The sequence below is a fragment of the Lissotriton helveticus genome, chromosome 3_1 (genome assembly GCF_964261635.1).
Source record: "Lissotriton helveticus chromosome 3_1, aLisHel1.1, whole genome shotgun sequence".
Classification (NCBI taxonomy): domain Eukaryota; kingdom Metazoa; phylum Chordata; class Amphibia; order Caudata; family Salamandridae; genus Lissotriton; species Lissotriton helveticus.
Genome location: NC_136061.1, coordinates 1026536230 through 1026560210, shown reverse-complemented (window position 1 = coordinate 1026560210; position 23981 = coordinate 1026536230). Strand labels below are relative to the sequence as shown.

The window sequence follows — 23981 nt, the reverse complement described above, 5'->3', positions numbered from 1 at the left end:
CGGTGGCTGTACCACCCTGATACTCTCAACCCATCATCAGCCTTTGATGTTGTTTCCCATACACTTTTACTTTCTCACGTGCGCATATGCTGTACGCAAGGAATAGCTTTGCCAATGGTTTCTTCCTTCCTGGAGCAGCGTGTTCCAATTTTCCACCTCCTTCCCTTTCAATCTGAATTCATTCTTTTGCCTTTCAGAGTTCCTCAAGGCCCATCTCGGAGTCCCACACGTTTCAATCTTTAAACTGTCCCTGGACTTTATCTCATTCCCTCTTACGCTTTCTCCTTGTCTTATACAGACAATATCCACTTGGTACTTCATTTCGACAGGAATGCTGCTGTCTTGTCAAGGCAATTGTCATGCCTGATTGACTGAAGTTGCCAACTGGATGAGTACAAACTGGTTAAACCTTACTATGGACATGCTGGTGTTAGGTGGTCCGCCCTCTGTGTGGGCTTTTGGTTGGTTGGCCCTCACACTTGGCCCAAGCCCTTAATCCACGCAATTATGTGGGAAATATTGGTGTTCTCTTCGATTCTTCTCTTTCCTTTCTGCTTAAGTGCAAAAAGGTGCTGCCAATTGCTTTAATTATATCTGAATTTATTTTCTGTTTCCTGCTCTAAAATGCCATCATGCTCTTAGTCTGCTATATATTGACTATAGAAATTACCTTTATTTGAGGATTCCTACTTACCAAGTGAAGCACATCCAGACTGTTCAAAGCACAGCAGTAACCATCCCAGTAACCATCCTTTTTCATTTATCACCCTGTACTTCTGCTTTGCCACTTTTTGTGAAATCACTCCTGCTTCCTATTCAATATAGTGAAATCTTGTGAGTTTGTTCTAATGCTTTTTCATGGCTCTGGCCCTATCTAAACTTAAATCGGTCCTCTGTTTCAGCCTGCATGTCACACTGCTCGGCTGAAAATCTTTTATTTCTAAGATTTGCAAGGCCAAAGAGGGTGGCCTTGCCTTTTCATATCTGGGGCCTAGATTTTGGCACAGACTGCTTATCATGCTTAGGAAAGAAACAATTATCTACAGACAGCTCCTCCGCTGTGGCGGAGAAGCATCTCCTCACTGCTCTGCGAGCAGTAGTTAAAGGAAAACTAAAATGATAATAACCAACGTTGGACAAGTTACTTACCTTCGGTAACGCCTTATCTGGTAGAGACATAATCTAGGCACAGAATCTTTACCTTTTAACTTCCAGGGGTCAGGTTTTCTTAGCAGTACACCTGCTCATCAGTAGGCGGCATTGGTTGACTCTGCATGACTTTGTCGGCGTTGTGATCATCATCGTCGTGACATCCATGTCGTCAATATAACCGCCACTCTTGTGCGCTGACGTCAGTACTTTTCACATCATTCCACGCCAGAGCCATGAAGTGACTCATCATGGATGGTGTGTTACAAAAGAAGCTAGAGCCCTGAAAGGGGATCAGCCCTGACACTAAAACCAATTCCACAGTGCGGGGAGAATGGGTGGGTCAGTAAGGAATCTGCGGCTAGATCATGTCTCTACCAGATAAGGTGTTACCAAAGGTAAGTAACTTGTCCATCTGATAGAGACATCTAGCCACAGATTCCTTACCTTTGAACAGATACCCCAGCAATACCTTCCCCGGAGGAGGGACTGCGGAAATGTTCTAAACCAGAAAATCCTGCAGGACAGAGTGGCCAAAAAGGCCTTCTCTGAGAACCTGAGAATCCAGGCAGTAGTGTCTAGCAAACGTGTGCCGAGAAGCCCACGTGGCAGCTTGACAGATATCAGCGGTTGGAACTCCACTCTGGAGGGCTGTGGTAGTTGCCTTAGCCCTGGTGGGATCAGCCCTAAGGCCCTCAGGAGGCTGCTTCTTAGCCAAGGCATAGCATTTATACAGAGGATGACCCAACAGGAGATGGTCCTCTTTTGAACCGCACTTCCCTTCTTTGCTCCCACATACATAGAGTTGATCATCCAACTGGAACTCTCTAGTGTGATCGAGATCGAATGATAGTGCTCTTTTTGGGTCCAGGCGGTGGAGACGCTCCTCTTTCTAGGAAGGATGCAGAGGCACATAGAAGGTGGGCAGGGTAACTGACTGTCCCAGATGAAAGGGAGTTACAACCTTGGGCAAAAAGGAGGCCCTAGTTCTCAGTACCACTTTTTCCGGAAAAACTGTCAGGTAAGAAGGCGGTGACAACAGTTCCTGCAGTTCACTCACCCTCCTAGCAGAGGTAATTGCCACCAAGAATGCTGTTTTGATGGTGAGCAACCGTAAAAGGCAGTTGTGCATCGGCTCACACGGTGCACACATCAATAAGGTGAGGACCAAATTAAGGTCCCATTGGGGCATAAGAAAAGGAGAAAGGGGAAACAAGGGGGTTAAGCCCTCAAAAACCTCTGCACCAGAGGGGACTTGAAAAGTGAAGGATGATCTGGTAGCCAAAGAAAAGCTGAGAGGGCCGAAAGATAGCCCTTCAGAGTGCCCAAGACAGAGCCCTGCTGGGCCAAGGAAAGGATAAACAAAACAATATCTGCTAGAGAGGAAGACAAGGGGTCAATGGACCTTTCTGTACAATATTTACAAAATGTGTTTAATCGGCATCTGTATACCGATTTCATGGAGGGATGCCTGGCTGCCAGAATAAATTCACAGACTTCGGGAGGGCGGTCAAAAGCTGTCGAGTGTCGCCACTCAATCTCCACGCAAGGAGGCGGAGAATGGACAGGTTTGGGTGGAGAACCCTCCTCTGGTGCTGCGACAGAAGATCCTCCCGAAGGGGAAGCCTGATCTGAGGATCGAGGCTTATGTTTAGAGGCTCGGGATACCAAACTCTCAGTGCCCAGTCTGGAGCCACAAGAATAACTTGTGCCCGGTCGCTCCTGATCTTCTTAAGCACTCTGGGCAGGAGTGGTATGGGCGGAAAGGCGAATAGGAGGCCTGAGCTCCACTCATGACGAAAAGCGCAGAGCAAGAGCCACATTGAAAACTCCAATGTGCAAAACTGCTGACATTGTGTGTTGTCTTCAGAGCTGAATAGATCTAACCAAGGCTCTCCCCACCGCTGAAAGAGACCTTGAACCATCTCAGGATGGAGACGCCACTCGTGATCCGCAAGGCACCTTCGGCTGGCTGAGCTCGTCCACCCTGGGATTCAGAGAACCGGCCAGGTGTTGAACTACCAGGGAAATGCCCTGTAGTTCCAGCGAAGTTCAGAGGCGCAGGGCCTCTTGATAAAGAGTCCATGGCCCCACTCAGCCCTGTTTGTTGCAGTACCACATGGCGGTAGTGTTGTCCGTGGACACCTATATCAGCCTTCCCTTTATTGACGCTAAAAAGGCTATCAGTGCCAGACAGATCGCCCGAAGCTCCAACAGATTGATATGGAGCTTGGCTTTCACCTGAGACCAGAGTCCTCTGATCTCCACCTCCCCCCGATGGCCACCCCATCCCAGAAAGGATGCATCCGTCATTACTGTAAGGTCTGGTTGGGGAAGGGAAGGGATCTGCCCTTGATCCAATCGCGGTCTGTGAGCCACCACTGCAGGTCTTTCACAGTGCCCTCCGAAATATGAACCAGGTTGGTGAGATTTGCCCAATGCTGTGCCCATTGGAACTCATGTGCCACCATGCATGGTTCGCCAGCAGGATGCAGGAAGCCATGAGGCCTAACAGCTCCTGAGTCATTCTCACCGAAATCCACGATAGAGGCTGAAACATTAGTATCATAGCCTGAATATCCTTGACTCACTGTTCAGGAGGATAAACCTGAAACCGCACGGTGTCCAGAACCACTCCAATGAAAGGGAGCATAAGAGAGGGGGGGTCAGGTGTGCCTTTGGCACGTTGATAGTAAACCCCAGTGAATGCGGGAGGTTCGCCGTGGTCTGGAGGTGGGAGATTGCTATTTGGGGAGAGCCCGCCCTCAACAACCAGTCGTCTAGATAGGGCAAGACTGGAACCCCTGATCTCGGCAGATGGGCTGCAACCACCGCCATCACCTTTGTGAACTCCCATGGGGCACTGGTGAGGCCAAAAGGGAGCACTGCAAATTGAAAGTGCTTGTGGCCTACCGTAAACCGCAGGTAGCACAGATGGGAAGGCAGGACGGGAATATGAAAATAGGCATCCTGTAAGTCCAACGCTACCAACCAGTCTTCTGGGTCGAAGACAGACAGAACCTGATTTAGTGTGAGCATCTTGAACTTCCCCTTTTTGAGGAAGTAGTTTAGGGCTCTGAGGTCTAAGATAGGACAAAGGCTCCCGTTCTTCTTTGGGACCAGAAAATAGCGGGAATAACAACCACAGCCTCTCTATAGCTCCCCTGGCCAAGAGAGTCTTGACTTCCTCGTGAAGCAGGGTCAGGTGATCTTCCGTCAGCCGATCGTGTACTAGAGGCATGGATGGAGGGATAGTCTCAAAGGGAAGGGAGTAACCCCTTCTGACTATTTGCAGCACCCACCTACGTGATGCCTACCCAGTGTTACAGATGATGGCGTACTCTGCCACCAACTGGCTGTAGATGATCCTGGAGGATAGGACTAGGAAGGTTTTGTGGTGGAGGAGGGGGTGGTGGCTTGGCTCAACTTCTGGGTCGGGGTGAACTGTGTCCACGGCCCCGCAGAGGCTGCTGAGGTTGCAGGGCACTCAGGCTGAAATAGGGTTGGTGCGGTTTTTAGCCCCTTCCTTAACCAAGAAGGGAGCGAAAAACAGATGCCTGCCAGGAAGCTGCGGTGAGGCCCAAGGACTTGGCCGTGGCCTGTGAGTACTTGAAACACTCAAGGACAGCATCTGCCTTGCCTCCGAGGAGACGGAAGCCATCGAACGGCATGTTCATGAAGTTAGCTTGTACATCCTCCGAAAATCCGGACCTTCTCAGCCAGGTCTGGCGACGGACTGCCACCATCGTGGAAATCGGTCCTGCCCAGCAAGTCTGTCATGTTCAAGCCAAATCTGATGGCGAACTTTGCTGCGTCTCTCTCGACATCAATTGCTTCGGAGAGTAGAGCCCGATCCTCCTCCGAGAACCTGGGCAGCACCTGACCAACTGTGTCCCATATAGAATGAGAATAATGGCCAAAAAGGCATGCAGTGTTCACCAACGGCAAAGTAAGACTGGCAGAAGAAAAAATTGTCTTTCCAAAACTCTCCAGTCTCTTGGATTCCCTGTCCGGGGTTGCGGAAGGGAACACACCACAGAAAGTGGAAGCTTGGACCACCAAGCTTTGTGGGGTGGAGTGAGTGGTGAGGAAAAGTGGATCACCCGGCACAGGTCGATGGCGGCAGACAATCGTGCTGTTCACAGGAGCCCCTGTGCTGGATTTGGACCTGTTGCCCAGAAAGACATCCGTTAAGATCTCATTAAAAGGCAGCAAGGGTTCTGAGCTGGAGACCCCAGGCTGCAGGATCTCTGTCAAGACATTAGTCTTGACTGCCACCGTAGGGAGCTGAAGGTCCAGGACCTCTGCAGCCCTGCGCACCACCATAGCAAATGATGCCACCCTCCTCCGTAGCCAGGGTAGGTGGAGACACCATGGCAGAGTCTAGGGAGATGTCCAAATGACTGTCATCACCCAGTTCCTCATACCAGTCCATCTCTTGTGTTTGCTGGATTTCTAAGGGATCCTGCTCCTCCTCCCAATCCTCTTCATCCATCCCTAACTTTCAGAATAGGGCCGGTTGAACGACATGGCGCCATACGGCTCCGTCAGCGTCGATCTCGTTGTCTTTGGGTATGAGAATTGGGGAGGCACTGCCGGTGGACAGCGCAGAGGGCCTCGGTGCTGTATGCAATGCCGGGGAATGTCACTGTGGCGGTGCGAATGGCACCAGTCCGGGCCTGGGAAAGGGTCCAATCAGAGGCCGTGGCTCCGGTATGGGAGCCGCAGGTGCAGACTCCACGGAGACTCCTCCATTATCTGAGCCTGCAGGGCCTGAAGGTGTGCCGGCACGGTCAGACCTCCCAAATATGGTACACATGGTGTTATAAAACTCTTTAAGCTGGGCGGGGGGGTTCTCCAGGACCCGGAAAGGCAGAGAAGTGTGGGGCCGACCCAGGCACCTGCTCTGCAGAGCAGGGCCTCGCACACCGAGGTTCCTCCGCCGTGTCATGAGACGGGCGGGGTAAAGTCAAAGCACGCTTCTACTTCTTGTGTTGTTTGTGGTGCCTCTTACTTGACTTGGATAACTTCAGCGAAGAGGACTTTGATTCACCAGCGTGGTGCTTGGACCTTCCTCTCGACTGAGAGTAGGCGAGGCAACCTCCACGGTGCTGGGCACTGGGCCGTGAGCAGCTTTAGGGGCTGCTCCCTCAAAGCCTTCGGCGCCATGGCCCGGCAGTCAGAGGATGACTTTGAGTCATGGTTGCGCTCCAGGCACCAGAGACACACTAAGCGGTGGTCCGTGACCGACATGGCGCGCTGGCAGGCGCCACATAGCTTGAACTCCAACGTCTTCTTACTCAACATGACTCCTTACACACCAAAGAAGTAAAAAAAAAGTCTGTCAAAAAATTACAGGGGGTAGCTCTCTTCAACGGATTGGCGCCGGCTGGTGTGGAAAGAAAAGAACTGACGTCAGTGCACCAGAGTGGTGGTTACATTGACAGTGCAGATGTCACCACGACGACAATCACTATGCTAACGACATCACGCAGAGTTGATCGACGCCACCTACCGGCGCGCAGGGGTACTGTTAAGAAAAATCTTTCATATCCAGCCTGATGCCTGGAGGTTCAAAGGTAAGCACTCTGCAGCTAGATGTCTCTTTCAGATATTATCATTTTTGTTTTCTGTTTACTGGTGTGGGTGGGGCTGGACTGCCAGAGCAGGGGCCAGGAGGAGGAGTAGATGATCCGCTCTAAAGTGCACATAACTGTTTGACCGGCCCTCTCAGGCTATATGGTGTGTATAGGAAAACACGTACAAATGATTTTACTGAAAGAAAAATATACTGCGATGTGAGAAAGACATCTGCTGATTTTCCAGCCCTATAGATGCATACCTTGAGGAGGCATAGATATTGTAAATAGACATAAGTCAAAACTATATGAGATTACTTTACACATTCATATACACATTCTCTCATGCAAGGAGAATGTGTGTATCAGGCACAAATGTATGTGCTAATGTATGTGCTTACCAAAACGCATAGATTATACCCATGTAGAAGCATAATGTGTATTCTTATGCTAATCTTCTCATTAGGCTTGCACGTAGGAAAATCGCCTTTTAAAATTAAAATTGTTTTTCTGTCAGCCCTTTAATCGCTCACCTTTAACTGACGACGAATTCTGTCAATAAAAAACTGCCAGCAGTTGTCCCTAGAATCCGCCAGTCCCAGCCCGCGCAATTCCATCTTTGTTGAGGAAATGATGCTGTCAACCTCTTCTTCACTAAATAAATCTGGAATATCACCTGAAATAAAAATAGTTTCAATATTACGAAGTATTTGCACGTGCCCACTTTTGTAGGTGTAACAAACATTATTTATGCCATAATAATATATTTAGGATAAACAAACCAACAAATGGATATGCACAATGCATGTTTACTTTGGGGATTGACAGCCTATTCAATAGCTTTAGTAGCAAGTTGAATAAGCCATCTGTCACTTTCTATAGTATTAGGAAATGACTATAGAAGAATATAGTTTCTTTTTGGCATAGTAAATACAGATTGGTTGTTCGACTCAATCTTCTGAGTGGTAGTGTTCAGGCTCTGAACTGGAGGAAGCGGTAATCACGGTATTGCAGCACCCCTTATATAATATGTGAGGTGTATTTCAAACACATCGTGTGAGGTTGCTTGCACTAGAAAAAAGGTTCAGCTGAAAGCAGGTCATGATGACAAAATATATTGTTCTACAGGCTAAATTTCCATATATAAAAATGCATTAACCTTTTTCTTTGCTCAAGAAGTTCTTGCACACCTAGTTAGAGAGCAGTGGAGCGCAAAATGGTATTTACGAATATGTCACAGTACTGAATGTTGTCATTTTACATTGAACATGTGGTATAATCAGTCGATTGAGATAAAGTCCTATTGTTCATGAAGACATTTTCAGAATGTTCAGCGACAAATTATCCTCCCCCTTGCTCATTACAATTAAACGACGCTCCTCATCTTCCCAGGCAAAATGTACAGCACTGTAAACATCACTCGCCGTAGTATTAAATAGCTGCACATATTGCTTTCGATCTTCACAATTCAACTCACTTCATAGGGGGATAGCTAAGCACTGGAGCAGCAGGTGCTGTGGCCCCGGGACCCAGAGCCCTGAGGGGCCCATTAAACCTTAATAATCAGTGCCTTAAATGGGCCTCTACTCATTGGTACCGAGTACCAGCACTTTATAATTTTCTCCCCTTGAGTACCGGAACTTCTCGAAGAAGGAGGGAACCAGTACGCATGGGGACCTTGTCTTGACACAGGTGGTGCCCCTCTCATTTTCTTGTGCTTTGGCAGCACTTTTCACCCGACCTGCACAGATTCATTATGCATCCTGGGCTGAGCTCCACAAGAGTCCCAGACAGCAGCTCTGGTCTCCAGGACACAGCAATCTTGTGGTGCTTCTCTGCAAGTCTTCCAGCAGGGATGTGGAGGCAGGGTGTATGGTTTCCTCTTTGATTTTCCCCTTTGATCTTGCACAGTTGAGAGTCCACTGTACAACTAATGGTCGAGGATGTGGGGCTTTTTGTATTAAATGACTTAAAATCTTAGCTCATCAGCAATCTAAATTAAGCATTTTTACTTGAATGTAAATCCCTGCCCTCTCCGCTAATTATATGATTAACCTCAAACAAAAAAGACCTAAAAGGCAACACTTTTTAAAAAAACTTTTACTGAGTAGTTTGATGCATTTGAACCCCCTGTTTCGTATGGGAAAGCAGGCATAACCCAGTGACAGGAGGCTCCACTGAATGTCTTACACTTTCAGACAGTTCGGCATTTTAGCTGGCAATGCTTTTGCATTCTGGGACTTGTAGTTCCCTGTTATCATTACAAGTAAGGGTTCTTAAAAGTTCCAGCATACAAAGCTTTGATGGCAAAAATCAGAGACTAGTTTGAACATACATGTCACACACATGGAACCACTTCGGAGCTACCAAGCCCCTGTCCATATATTCTGTGGGTGTACACACACATCATCCTTATAACAAAATATCAACAACCATAGTTTTTTTTTATATAGTGAATAAGGAATCCTTTCAGGTCACTGCTACTGGTATAGTCTCTATTCATTCATCTAGGCTGGCAGTGAATCTTTCTATCTCTTGGCATCTGTTTAGATAGTAGATAAGATCCATCCTGGCAGAGTCTAAGTCTTCCACATTAGAGGCCCTTCTGATGCCTGAAGTGCACATATGCTGGAGGAGGTTAATGCACTTGCTAGAAAGATCAGAGCACATTCTAATCAAAGGTTCAGCTCGCCATAAAATTGCCTCGAGGGTCAATATGCTTGTTGGAAAGCACGGTATGGCAAAGATTTGTTTTTATGTAGATAGCTTAGTTGGTTACAGTTTTTGTTGCAGAGATTCTTGTATTACCTGCAGGCCACCAGTTAAATTCCTTGTCATATAGCTTTGTGTGTTATGACCATGCGTCAAGGAGCTGCATGCAAAGAACAAGACATACATGTGGAACCTTAATGTTTTCAAGGTTGGTATGTAAGAGTCTTACTTTGGGTAATAATAAACACTTATTAGTAAATGCTGTATAAATGGTTTTTAGTGTCATGTCATAACTATTGGACAGATGCTTCGACTTTCTTATGAAGCATGCAGATTTATTGCATATAAAGCTTGGAAAGGTCGAAAACCTAGCGCCACCTCTTGCGCCAAACTTATGTCCACCCCACAATCCACCCCCTCGTCCACCGCTACCTGCACTTATTTTTCGTACCTGGTCCCCCCCTCAATCTCCATCTTCCGTTGCTGGTCCACTCTGTCCTGATTGTTTTTCCACACCCTTGATTCTCCCCCTCCTCCTTCTATTCCCCATGGACTTGTTCGATGTACTTTCACAATGCCCTATTTTATTGATGTAACTGTATTACTTTATTTTATTGTTGTAACCTTGTAACTATATTTTATTGTTCCTCATGTAAAGCGCTCCGATACCTCCGGGTCTAGCCAGCGCTATATAAAACTTTCCCCAAAAATAAACAAGGCACTAGAAGTGCTAGAATGGGTATCTTAACATGCCTCTAAAATGTATACGAGTCCATAAGGAACCACACCGGCCTATAACTCAAGCAGGCTAGGCCATACATCCAAAAATGTTGCAAACCATTGCACTGCACGTCACATAAATTAATTCCTTGCCTCAGCTCAGGTTATTATTCAGTATTCATTGATACTAGAATATTGTATGTTAGCACGCACATCAATCCGTGTGCATTTGACAGTAGAGGTAGTGTACCTTTTGAATAAGGAATACATGCCCATATGGAATGTCCCAGTCATTAAAGCCAGTATGTACGGCTTAAACATGTCTAAACCCTTCTGTGAACATATTAAGCCCAGGAATGGCAGATTAGTAAAAAGAAAACTCAGAAAAATAAGTTGTTCTTTTTCAGAACCCATTTCAAGATTATATCATTGTGTTCAGAACGTGAACAAGATGCAGACCCTTAGGAATGGAACTTTCGTAGATCGAGTATCACTCCAACTCCAACTCCACCCTCCAACTCCAACTCCACCCTCCAACTCCACCCTCCAACCTCCAATTACCAACTCCACCCTCCAACTCCAACTCCAGCCTCCAACTCCACCCTCCAACTCCAACTCCACCCTCCAACTCCAACTCCACCCTCCAACTCCAACTCCCCCTCTAACTCCAACTCCCCCCTCCAATTCCAACTCCACCCTCCAACCCCAACTCCACCCTCCAACTCCAACCTCCAACTCCACGCTCCAACTCCAACTCCACCCTCCAACTCCAACTCCACCCTCCAACTCCACCCTCCAACTCCAAATCCAACTTCCAACTCCAACCTCCAACTCCAACCTCTAACTCCACCCTTCAACTTCACCCTCCAACTCCACCCTCCAACTCCACCCTCCAACTCCACCCTCCAACTCCACCCTCCAACTCCAACTCCACCCTCCAACTCCTCCCTCCACCCTCCATCTCCAACTCCACCCTCCAAATCCAACCTCCAACTCCACCCTCCAACTCTACCCTCCAACTCCACCCTCCAACTACAACTCAACCCTCCACCCTCCAACTCCACCCTCCAACTCCACCCTCCAACTTCACCCTCCAACTCCACCCACAAACTCAAACTCCACCCTCAAACTCCAACTCCACCCTCCAACTCCACCCTCCAACTCCATCCTCCACCCTTTAACTCCACCCTCCAACTCCACCCTCCAACTCCACGCTCCGCCCTACAACTCCACCCTCCAACTCCAACTCCACCCTCCAACTCCACCCTCCAACCCCACCCTCCAACTCCAACTCCACCCTCCAACTCCACCCTCCAACTCCAACTCCACCCTTCAACTCCAACTCCAACTCCACCCTCCAATTCCACCCTCCAACCCCAACTCCACCTTCCAACTCCAATTCCCCCCTCCAACTCCACCCTCCAACTCCACCCTCACCCTCCACCTCCAACTCCACTCTCCAACTCCAACTCCACCCTCCAACTTCAACTCCAACTCCACTCTCCAACTCCACTCTCCACCTCCAACTCCACCCTCCAACCTCACCCTGCAGCTCCACCCTCCAACTCCAACTCCACCCTCCAACTCCAACTCCACCTCCACCCTCCAACTCCACCCTTCAACTCCACCCTCTAACTCCACCTCCACCCTCCAACTCCAAACTCCAACTCCACCCTCCAACTCCAACTCCACCCTCCAACTCCACCCTCCAACTCCACCCTCCAACTCCACCTCCAACACCAACTACAACTCCACCCTCCAACTCCACCTCCACCCTCCAAATCCAACTCCACCTTCACCTCCACCCTCCAACTCCAACTCTACCCACCAACTCCACCATCTAACTCCAACTCCACTCTCCAACTCCACCCTCCAACTCCACCTCCACCCTCCAACTCCACCCTACAACTCCACCTCCACCCTCCAACTCTAACTCCAACTCCACCCTCTAACTCCACCCTCCAACTCCACCCTCCAACTTCACCCTCCAACTCCACCCTCCAACTCTAACTCCAACTCCACCCTCCAACTCCACCCTCCAACTCCCACTCCACCTCCCCCCTCCAACTCCAACTCCACCCTCCAACTCCCACTCCACCTCCACCCTCCAACTCCAACTCCACCCTCCAACTCCAACTCCACCCTCCAACTCCACCCTCCAACTCCACTCTCCAACTCCAACTCCACCCTCCAACTCCACCCTCCAACTTCAACTCCAACTCCACTCTCCAACTCCACTCTCCACCTCCAACTCCACCCTCCAACCTCACCCTGCAGCTCCACCCTCCAACTCCAACTCCACCCTCCAACTCCAACTCCACCTCCACCCTCCAACTCCACCCTTCAACTCCACCCTCTAACTCCACCTCCACCCTCCAACTCCAAACATCAACTCCACCCTCCAACTCCAACTCCACCCTCCAACTCCACCCTCCAACTCCACCTCCAACACCAACTACAACTCCACCCTCCAACTCCACCTCCACCCTCCAAATCCAACTCCACCTTCACCTCCACCCTCCAACTCCAACTCTACCCTCCAACTCCACCCTCCAACTCCACCCTCACCCTCCACCTCCAACTCCACTCTCCAACTCCAACTCCACCCTCCAACTCCACCCTCCAACTTCAACTCCAACTCCACTCTCCAACTCCACTCTCCACCTCCAACTCCACCCTCCAACCTCACCCTGCAGCTCCACCCTCCAACTCCAACTCCACCCTCCAACTCCAACTCCACCTCCACCCTCCAACTCCACCCTTCAACTCCACCCTCTAACTCCACCTCCACCCTCCAACTCCAAACTCCAACTCCACCCTCCAACTCCAACTCCACCCTCTAACTCCACCCTCCAACTCCACCCTCCAACTCCACCTCCAACACCAACTACAACTCCACCCTCCAACTCCACCTCCACCCTCCAAATCCAACTCCACCTTCACCTCCACCCTCCAACTCCAACTCTACCCACCAACTCCACCATCTAACTCCAACTCCACTCTCCAACTCCACCCTCCAACTCCACCTCCACCTCCACCCTCCAACTCCACCCTACAACTCCACCTCCACCCTCCAACTCTAACTCCAACTCCACCCTCCAACTCCACCCTCCAACTCCACCCTCCAACTTCACCCTCCAACTCCACCCTCCAACTCTAACTCCAACTCCACCCTCCAACTCCACCCTCCAACTCCACCCTCCAACTCCCACTCCACCTCCCCCCTCCAACTCCAACTCCACCCTCCAACTCCCACTCCACCTCCACCCTCCAACTCCAACTCCACCCTCCAACTCCAACTCCACCCTCCAACTCCACCCTCCAACTCCACCCTCCAACTCCACCTCCACCTCCACCCTCCAACTCCACCCTCCAACCCCACCCGCCAACTCCAACTCCACCCTCCTACTCCACCTCCAACTCCAACTCCACCCTCCAACTCCACCCTCCAACTCCAACTCCACCCTCCAACTCCAACTCCACCCTCCAACTCCATCCTCCAACTCCACCCTCACCCTCCAACTCCAACGCCACCCTCCAACTCCACCCTCCAACTCCACCGTCCAACTCCAACTCCACCCTCCAACTCCACCCTCCACCTGCAACTCCACCTTCTAACTCCAACTCCACCCTCCAACTCCAACTCCACCCTCCACCTGCAACGCCACCTTTCAACTCCAACTCCACCCTCCAACTCCACCCTCCAACTCCAACTCCACCTCCACCCTCCAACTCCACCCTCCAACTCCAACTCCACCCTCCAACTCCACCCTCACCCTCCAAGTCCAACTCCACACTCCAACTCCACCCTCCAACTCCACCCTCCAACTCCAACTCCACTCTCGAACTCCACCCTCCAACTCCATCCTCCACCTCCAACTCCACCCTCCACCTCCAACTCCACCCTCCAAATATACCCTCCATCTCCACCCTCCAACTCCAACTCCACCTTCCAACTCCACCCTCCAACTCCACCCTCCAACTCCAACTCCATCCTCCAACTCCACCCTCCAACTCCACCCTCCAACTCCACCCTCCAAATCCACCCTCCAACTCCACCCTCCAACTCCACCATCCAACTCCAACTCCACCCTCCAACTTCAACTCCACCTCCACCCTCCAACTCCACCCTCCAAATCCAACTCCACCCTCCAACTCTACCCTCCAACTCCACCCTCCAACTCCACCCTCCAAATCCACCCTCCAAATCCACCCTCCAACTCCAACTCCATCCTCCAACTTCACCCTCCAACTCCACCCTCCAAATCCACCCTCCAAATCCACCCTCCAACTCCACCCTCCAACTCCACCCTCCAACTCCAACTCCACCCTCCAACTTCAACTCCACCTCCACCCTCCAACTCCACCCTCCAAATCCAACTCCACCCTTCAACTCCACCCTCCAACTCCAACTCCACCCTCCAACTTCAACTCCACCTCCACCCTCACCCTCCAACTCTACCCTCCAACTCCACCCTCCAAATCCACCCTCCAACTCCACCCTCCAACTCCACCCTCCAACTCCACCCTCCAACTCCAACTCCATCCTCCAACTCCACCCTCCAACTCCACCCTCCAACTCCACCCTCCAAATCCACCCTCCAACTCCACCCTCCAACTCCACCATCCAACTCCAACTCCACCCTCCAACTTCAACTCCACCTCCACCCTCCAACTCCACCCTCCAAATCCAACTCCACCCTCCAACTCTACCCTCCAACTCCACCCTCCAACTCCACCCTCCAAATCCACCCTCCAAATCCACCCTCCAACTCCAACTCCATCCTCCAACTTCACCCTCCAACTCCACCCTCCAAATCCACCCTCCAAATCCACCCTCCAACTCCACCCTCCAACTCCACCCTCCAACTCCAACTCCACCCTCCAACTCCAACTCCACCTCCACCCTCCAACTCCACCCTTCAACTCCACCCTCTAACTCCACCTCCACCCTCCAACTCCAAACTCCAACTCCACCCTCCAACTCCAACTCCACCCTCCAACTCCACCCTCCAACTCCACCCTCCAACTCCACCTCCAACACCAACTACAACTCCACCCTCCAACTCCACCTCCACCCTCCAAATCCAACTCCACCTTCACCTCCACCCTCCAACTCCAACTCTACCCACCAACTCCACCATCTAACTCCAACTCCACTCTCCAACTCCACCCTCCAACTCCACCTCCACCCTCCAACTCCACCCTACAACTCCACCTCCACCCTCCAACTCTAACTCCAACTCCACCCTTTAACTCCACCCTCCAACTCCACCCTCCAACTTCACCCTCCAACTCCACCCTCCAACTCTAACTCCAACTCCACCCTCCAACTCCACCCTCCAACTCCACCCTCCAACTCCCACTCCACCTCCCCCCTCCAACTCCAACTCCACCCTCCAACTCCCACTCCACCTCCACCCTCCAACTCCAACTCCACCCTCCAACTCCAACTCCACCCTCCAACTCCACCCTCCAACTCCACTCTCCAACTCCAACTCCACCCTCCAACTCCACCCTCCAACTTCAACTCCAACTCCACTCTCCAACTCCACTCTCCACCTCCAACTCCACCCTCCAACCTCACCCTGCAGCTCCACCCTCCAACTCCAACTCCACCCTCCAACTCCAACTCCACCTCCACCCTCCAACTCCACCCTTCAACTCCACCCTCTAACTCCACCTCCACCCTCCAACTCCAAACATCAACTCCACCCTCCAACTCCAACTCCACCCTCCAACTCCACCCTCCAACTCCACCTCCAACACCAACTACAACTCCACCCTCCAACTCCACCTCCACCCTCCAAATCCAACTCCACCTTCACCTCCACCCTCCAACTCCAACTCTACCCTCCAACTCCACCCTCCAACTCCACCCTCACCCTCCACCTCCAACTCCACTCTCCAACTCCAACTCCACCCTCCAACTCCACCCTCCAACTTCAACTCCAACTCCACTCTCCAACTCCACTCTCCACCTCCAACTCCACCCTCCAACCTCACCCTGCAGCTCCACCCTCCAACTCCAACTCCACCCTCCAACTCCAACTCCACCTCCACCCTCCAACTCCACCCTTCAACTCCACCCTCTAACTCCACCTCCACCCTCCAACGCCAAACTCCAACTCCACCCTCCAACTCCAACTCCACCCTCCAACTCCACCCTCCAACTCCACCCTCCAACTCCACCTCCAACACCAACTACAACTCCACCCTCCACCTCCACCCTCCAAATCCAACTCCACCTTCACCTCCACCCTCCAACTCCAACTCTACCCACCAACTCCACCATCTAACTCCAACTCCACTCTCCAACTCCACCCTCCAACTCCACCTCCACCTCCACCCTCCAACTCCACCCTACAACTCCACCTCCACCCTCCAACTCTAACTCCAACTCCACCCTCCAACTCCACCCTCCAACTCCACCCTCCAACTTCACCCTCCAACTCCACCCTCCAACTCTAACTCCAACTCCACCCTCCAACTCCACCCTCCAACTCCACCCTCCAACTCCCACTCCACCTCCCCCCTCCAACTCCAACTCCACCCTCCAACTCCCACTCCACCTCCACCCTCCAACTCCAACTCCACCCTCCAACTCCAACTCCACCCTCCAACTCCACCCTCCAACTCCACCCTCCAACTCCACCTCCACCTCCACCCTCCAACTCCACCCTCCAACCCCACCCGCCAACTCCAACTCCACCCTCCTACTCCACCTCCAACTCCAACTCCACCCTCCAACTCCACCCTCCAACTCCAACTCCACCCTCCAACTCCAACCTCCAACTCCATCCTCCAACTCCACCCTCACCCTCCAACTCCAACGCCACCCTCCAACTCCACCCTCCAACTCCACCGTCCAACTCCAACTCCACCCTCCAACTCCACCCTCCACCTGCAACTCCACCTTCTAACTCCAACTCCACCCTCCAACTCCAACTCCACCCTCCACCTGCAACGCCACCTTTCAACTCCAACTCCACCCTCCAACTCCACCCTCCAACTCCAACTCCACCTCCACCCTCCAACTCCACCCTCCAACTCCACCCTCCAACTCCAACTCCACCCTCCAACTCCACCCTCACCCTCCAAGTCCAACTCCACACTCCAACTCCACCCTCCAACTCCACCCTCCAACTCCACTCTCGAACTCCACCCTCCAACTCCATCCTCCACCTCCAACTCCACCCTCCACCTCCAACTCTACCCTCCAAATATACCCTCCATCTCCACCCTCCAACTCCAACTCCACCTTCCAACTCCACCCTCCAACTCCAACTCCACTTTCCACCCTCCAACTCCACCTTCCAACTCCAACTCCACCCTCCAACTCCAACTCCACCCTCCAACTCCACCCTCCAACTCCGCCCTCCAACTCCGCCCTCCAACTCCACCCTCCAACTCCACCCTCCAATTCCACCCTCCAAATCCAACTCCACCCTCCAACTCCACCCTCCACCCTCCAACTCCACCCTCCAACTCCAACTCCAACTCCACCCTCCAACTTCAACTCCACCTCCACCCTCACCCTCCAACTCTACCCTCCAACTCCACCCTCCAAATCCACCCTCCAACTCCACCCTCCAACTCCACCCTCCAACTCCACCCTCCAACTCCAACTCCATCCTCCAACTCCACCCTCCAACTCCACCCTCCAACTCCACCCTCCAAATCCACCCTCCAACTCCACCCTCCAACTCCACCATCCAACTCCAACTCCACCCTCCAACTTCAACTCCACCTCCACCCTCCAACTCCACCCTCCAAATCCAACTCCACCCTCCAACTCTACCCTCCAACTCCACCCTCCAACTCCACCCTCCAAATCCACCCTCCAAATCCACCCTCCAACTCCAACTCCATCCTCCAACTTCACCCTCCAACTCCACCCTCCAAATCCACCCTCCAAATCCACCCTCCAACTCCACCCTCCAACTCCACCCTCCAACTCCAACTCCACCCTCCAACTTCAACTCCACCTCCACCCTCCAACTCCACCCTCCAAATCCAACTCCACCCTCCAACTCTACCCTCCATCTCCACCCTCCAACTCCACCCTTCAACTCCACCCTCCAACTCCACTCTCCAACTCCAACTCCACTCTCCAACTCCAACTCCACCCTCCAACTCCACCTTCCAACTCCACCCTCTAACTCCACCCTCCATCTCTCAGGGGCACCACCACATCACTCAGGGGCACCACCACATCACTCAGGGACACCACCACATCACTCAGGGACACCACCACATCACTGGGGACACCACCACATCACTCGGGGAATCCACCACATCACTCTGGGACACCACCACATCACTCTGGGACACCACCACATATCTCGGGAACACCACCACATCACTCAGGGACACCACCACATCATTCAGGGACACCACCACATCACTCGGGTACACCACCACATCACTCGGGGAAACAACCACATCACTCCGGGAGACCACCACATCACTCTGGAACACCACCACATCACTCAAGAACACCACCACATCACTCAAGAACTCCACCCCATCACTCAGGAACACCACCACATCACTCGGGCAACACCACCACATCACTCAGGTACACCACCACATCACTCAGCCCAACCACATCATCACTCAGCACCACAATAGCACTGTCCTTGCTTGCTATGAACAAGCATTGCCATTGCCAATAGGACTCCCATTAGGAAAGTGTAAGTTATTGGCTTTTTGAATACCAATGCTATTAATTTATATATGTTCAAAGCCAACACATATTAAAACTGGGGCCCATGCAGAGAGTGCTGCAATGCACACTCAGTGTGGGCCGACACAATGAAGAGGAGGTAGAATGGGGGAGCGCAGGTGGGGGGGTGTTAGTAATAGTTTTTAAAAACCACTTACCTGAAGCTGCCCGCCGCATCACTCCTCGCACCTCTGTGTTTTGCTACTTCATGGGCTCAACTGACACTGGGACAGCAGCAGAGACGCCCTGTGCAATCCCCGAGCTGATCTCATGCTATGAAAGCAGAGCAGGGACTGCTCTGAGCGGGCTGGTTTGACGCTTCACTCAGGACAGGAAGTCTGTGCTGTTTCTCCAACCCGGCAGTTCAATACAATAGAGTCTGCCATCGTGCCCAGAGCTGAAGAGGGGGGCTTGGGGCGACTATGCGTGCGCCCCTCTTGTTTCCATAGCTCATCTGGCTCTGGGTGGACAGAGGCCTTGGGGTTCAGGGGTGACCCTCCCAGGGGGGCAAGAAAGCGAGGTCCCTGGCAGAAAGTTTCATGGAGTTCCTACATGTGCACCCTAGTGTGGTGTCCCTCCCTCCCTCCCTCCCAAACAAGCAATCCCCTCAGAAGTAGTAACTGCTGTTGTCTTCTGGTTTCTTGTTAAAACGTTTCCGTCACAGCTTTGAAACGGGAAGAATATAGATTTTTTTATTCTTTGCAGCAACTTAAAAGGGACATATGTCTAAATGCAGAAAACTTTGCAATTTATGGTGAGTAATCGCAGTACGTGTGCGAATGACAGGAAATTCAGGAGAGAAACATTAGGTACCTTTGTTATTGAACGCACTTTAATTGCATAGACGGAATCACACTCTGTGCTGTATTGAGTGTGCTCTCTCGCAGACTCTGATGTTACTTGTGCTAGTTAACAGCCTGTGAGCTCATTTAATGCATTATTTTACCAGATGAGCAGTTATTGAATGGACTGGCTCACACGCGGTAAAGTAATTGAAAGCACTAACTCTTAGGTTTCTTGGTTTTTAATGTGCTACCTCACAGAATTTGATATTAGCTGTGGCAGCTCACAGCCTCTGATCTCGTTCATTCTATTATCACACCAGATGATCAGTTATTGAATGGGCCGGCTCACATGCTGTGCATTTATATACGTGAGCCTATGAGCTGTCGCTCAGGCTGCAGCCATCTTTATTGTGTTGGCTTATAGCCTGCCGGCATTTTGACCACACCTCTCACAGGCTGTGGAGGGCTTCAAGGTGAAACTGCACGTGCAAAAAGGCATACCTGCGCTCTTCATCAATGGGGACTGCAATGTATGCATGTGTTAAAGCCCATCTGCTCGCAGACGTCAGATCCCATGGACCCAACATAATCTCCTACGCAGCCATACGCAACTGACCCTCTCGCTCACAGAGGACCCCTTCAACACCACAAACAACTTCTGCTACGCCATGACCAACGTAGCCAAATGGATGAGAGACAACTGCCTCCAACTCAACTCTGACAAAACTGAAGTACTGCTTTTTTTCAGGAAGAACACCTCCGAGTTGAACCAAAGCTGGTGGCCTTGAGAACTCGGACCCACACTGACCGACCATGCTTACAAGCTCGGCATCATCCTTGACAGCCAACTAATCATGAAATGACAAGTTAGCGCAGTTGCCTCCTCCCGCTTCTACACACTTCGCATGCTCCGCAGAATATTCAGATGTACCCGAACCAACACCAGAAAGACCGTCACTCACCCCAAGCCCTCGTCACTAGCCGCCTCGACTGCGTCAATGCCCTCTTCGCCTGCATCTCTACAGAGCTCATCAGAAGACTCCAAACCATACAGAACGTGGCAGGCAGACTCATCCTGGCCCTCCCACACAAACTCACATCGCCCCCCACCTACTTGACCTCCACTGGCTCCCCATCCAGAAGAGGGGCCAGTCCAGGATCCTCACACACACCTACAAAGCCCTCCATGACCTAGAACCTGCCCACCTCAACCATTGACTGAACTTCCACCATCCCGCTAGACACCTGCGCTAAAATGTCTATGTAGAAGATCTGGGTCTCTTAAGGACCTATCCGCTTATAAAATGGGGAGTTGAAAAATTTCAAATAATTAATTTTCTCCGTGAAGCATATATAAAACTCCAAGAAAATTACCCAGGCTCATAATGTGCAAAAAACTCCCTTTCTATCTCACTCATGAAGGACAGAAATATATCAGTTTGGACATTGGTAGGCTCCCGCTTTAACTACATGAAAGCTATTTACCCTGAACTACCAATTTCCACACCAAACAAACTTCAAGGCTTTTAAAATACCGACACTCAAGTGGTCTTTGGGTTCCCGTCATTCACACATGCTAAATATTTACAGCATAAGATCTCGTATTGTGCATAACGCACTTTGTGGTAGAGCAACTGCTTTAATAAAAATCGAATTTAGTGATATGACTATATGAGACAGCTTTGCTCCTTTTCAGGGCACATTTTAGAGGTTTCCGAGTGCACAAATGTTGATCAGGAAGTACAACCTTTTCTTACTGCACCCCTAAGCTCTGGAACGCTATTCCCACTTCGCTTCACTCTTAGAGCTCTCTCACCAAACTTAGAAGATATTTCAAAACATAGTTATTTTCTTAGACTGGGTAACCTTTTTGCCAGCATTATCTGTTCCTTACTCTAGGTGCCTGGAGACCTCTTGTAATAGAACACCTGGTAAATATATATTAACATAGCAAAACTAAGCATTCAGAATGTGTCTCAATCTTTGTTAATGGACCATATCAAGCCTGCCCTAAAAGTTCCTCAGTAACTACCAGTCAAAGCAAGGATCAAATTCAAAGAACTCCACAAAGTCCATAAAGCTTTCCAGTGAAAAGACACAAATCCCTGGCAGAAATTAGCTCCATGCTAAACCCTATTGATTATGGATTTTGAATTATATTATGCATACGTATCCGCTGTAACTCAACTGTCTCTATTATATATGTTAGGATATGCGTTGGTACTCCTATTCTATTGCTGCTAATCTCAAACTCAACTTTCTGTTGAAATTGGACTTTTAATTGTATTTTACACATGAACTGACTGCTAATTTTAAACTCAACTTTTTGCTGAAGTTGGAGTTTTTAATTGTATTTTACACATGATCTGACTGCTACTTAATTGCTCTTTGCACAATTAGGGATATGTTGTGTTACTTCATTCCTATTGCTGCTAATTCCAATCTTTATTTGTCAAAGCTGATATATGTCGTAAAATTTGTACATGTAGTTGATGCCATCAATGTGCCCCATGATGTTTTATAATGTTTTATGTAATAAGTTGAAGGTGTATTTTTGTGGACCTCATTTGAGTTCCAAATCTTTAATAAATATTCAACTGAATTGAAAAGAAGCAATAAATTGTAAATAAACTTATAATGCCCCATATTCAATAAACGTTTAAAGCTCTATAACCAATAAATGTGATTACAGAGCTAAGTCGGATGGTATCTACATGTGTAATGGGCTATGAGCAACATTTTAGCCAAAGTTTGAGGTTTGCATGACATTTTGGGTAGGAAAGCTTTATGGGTTCCAAGTCATACCACCCTGAACACGCTTTGGTGCCCAGTTATGAAAAAGGTTGAACTTTCATAGTTTTCTTTATTTTTTTATTTTTGAGATTTTTATTGCACGACAATTACCCAAAGGTGTCTCGGCGCATGTGACTATTCAGAAGGACCGATACCCAGAAGCCTTACTGGTTGAATAACCATGTTTTAAGAAGCTTACGAAAGCTGACAAGGTTCGGAGCTGTTTTAATAGTCAGAGGGAGGGCATTCCATAGCTTAGGTGTTGCTACCATGAAACGCCTATCCCCCCAGGTCACAGTTCTGGTTCGGGGAACTGGGAGCAAACAAATGTTTGCTGATCTGAGCTGTCTTTTAGGGCTGTAAATCTGAAAGGCCTCTATCAGAAACCTGGGGCCCATGTCGTGGATAGCCTTGTAAGAGATACAGAGGGCCTTGAACTTGATACGATTTTCCACTTTAAGCCAGTGGAGGTGACGAATGGCTGTGGTGGTCGGATGACGTCGGGAAATGCCTAGCAGAATTCTCGCTGCCGCGTTCTGTATGGACTGAAGTTTATTTAGGACTTGTTTCTGAGTGTTAAAAAAAAGGGCGTTCCCATAGTCCATCTTAGAGAATACCAACGTGGTAATAAGGGTTTTTCCTGCAGAAGTAGGAAGATAGGGCATGAGTTTCTTGATTTTCTTTAAGATAAAAAAAGCAGATGAAACAACTTTGTTTACGTGGTGATTGAAAGACAGCTTATTGTCGAAGATAACTCCCAGGTTACTGACCTTGGCAACCGGGACAGGCGGGGGACCCATCTGACTGGGCCACCAGATGGATGACCAATCCGGGACAAGGTTGCCAAAGGTCATAACCTCGGTCTTATCCGAGTTGAGCTTCAGACAATTCGTAGACATCCATGAGCAGACCGCAAGCATTGCTTCCTGGAATTTTGCTGCCACCACTGGACCATCCTTGTGCACCGCCAGGACTAATTGGGTGTCGTCTGCATACGATGTCAGACGCAACCCATGGGCTTTTATCACCCTCGCTAAGTCCGTCACATAGATGTTGAATAGCGTCGGACTTAGCGAGGAGCCCTGGGGAATCCCACAGGGGAGCGCAAAGACGGGGGAGTAGAAGTTGCCCAATTTCACTGTCTGCGTTCGACTAGCCAGGAAAGATGAAATAAGATCTCTGGCCAGGCCGACAACCCCCAAGGCTGCGACACGGTCGATCAGAATAGCGTGATCGACCGCGTCGAAAGCCGCGGACAAGTCCAGAAGGATAAGGACTGCCGCTCCTTCTTGGTCCATGATGGATCTAATCTCATCAGAGGCTTTTATTAGTGCAGTCTCGGTCCCATAGCCCTTCCTGAACCCAAACTGAGTATCATCAAGGAGATGGTGCGAGTCGATGAACTCTGAAAGCTGTTGGTTCATCAGTGTTTCACATATTTTGGCCGGGAAGGGGAGGCCAGCGATCGGTCTATAATTGGCCGAAACTCTGGGTTCCAGCGACGACTTTTTCAAC

General features: G+C 50.3%; 1 protein-coding gene across 1 annotated transcript in view; it reads right to left on the bottom strand.

Annotated features, from left to right (window-relative positions):
- LOC144824202 (dynein axonemal heavy chain 11-like) overlaps positions 1-23981 on the bottom strand; it is a 3356387-nt gene that overhangs the window by 1016882 nt on the left and 2315524 nt on the right. The window contains exon 65 of the mRNA XM_078683354.1: positions 7262-7404. Coding sequence (XP_078539480.1) covers positions 7262-7404 — 143 coding nt within the window. The remainder of the gene's footprint in view (positions 1-7261; positions 7405-23981) is intronic.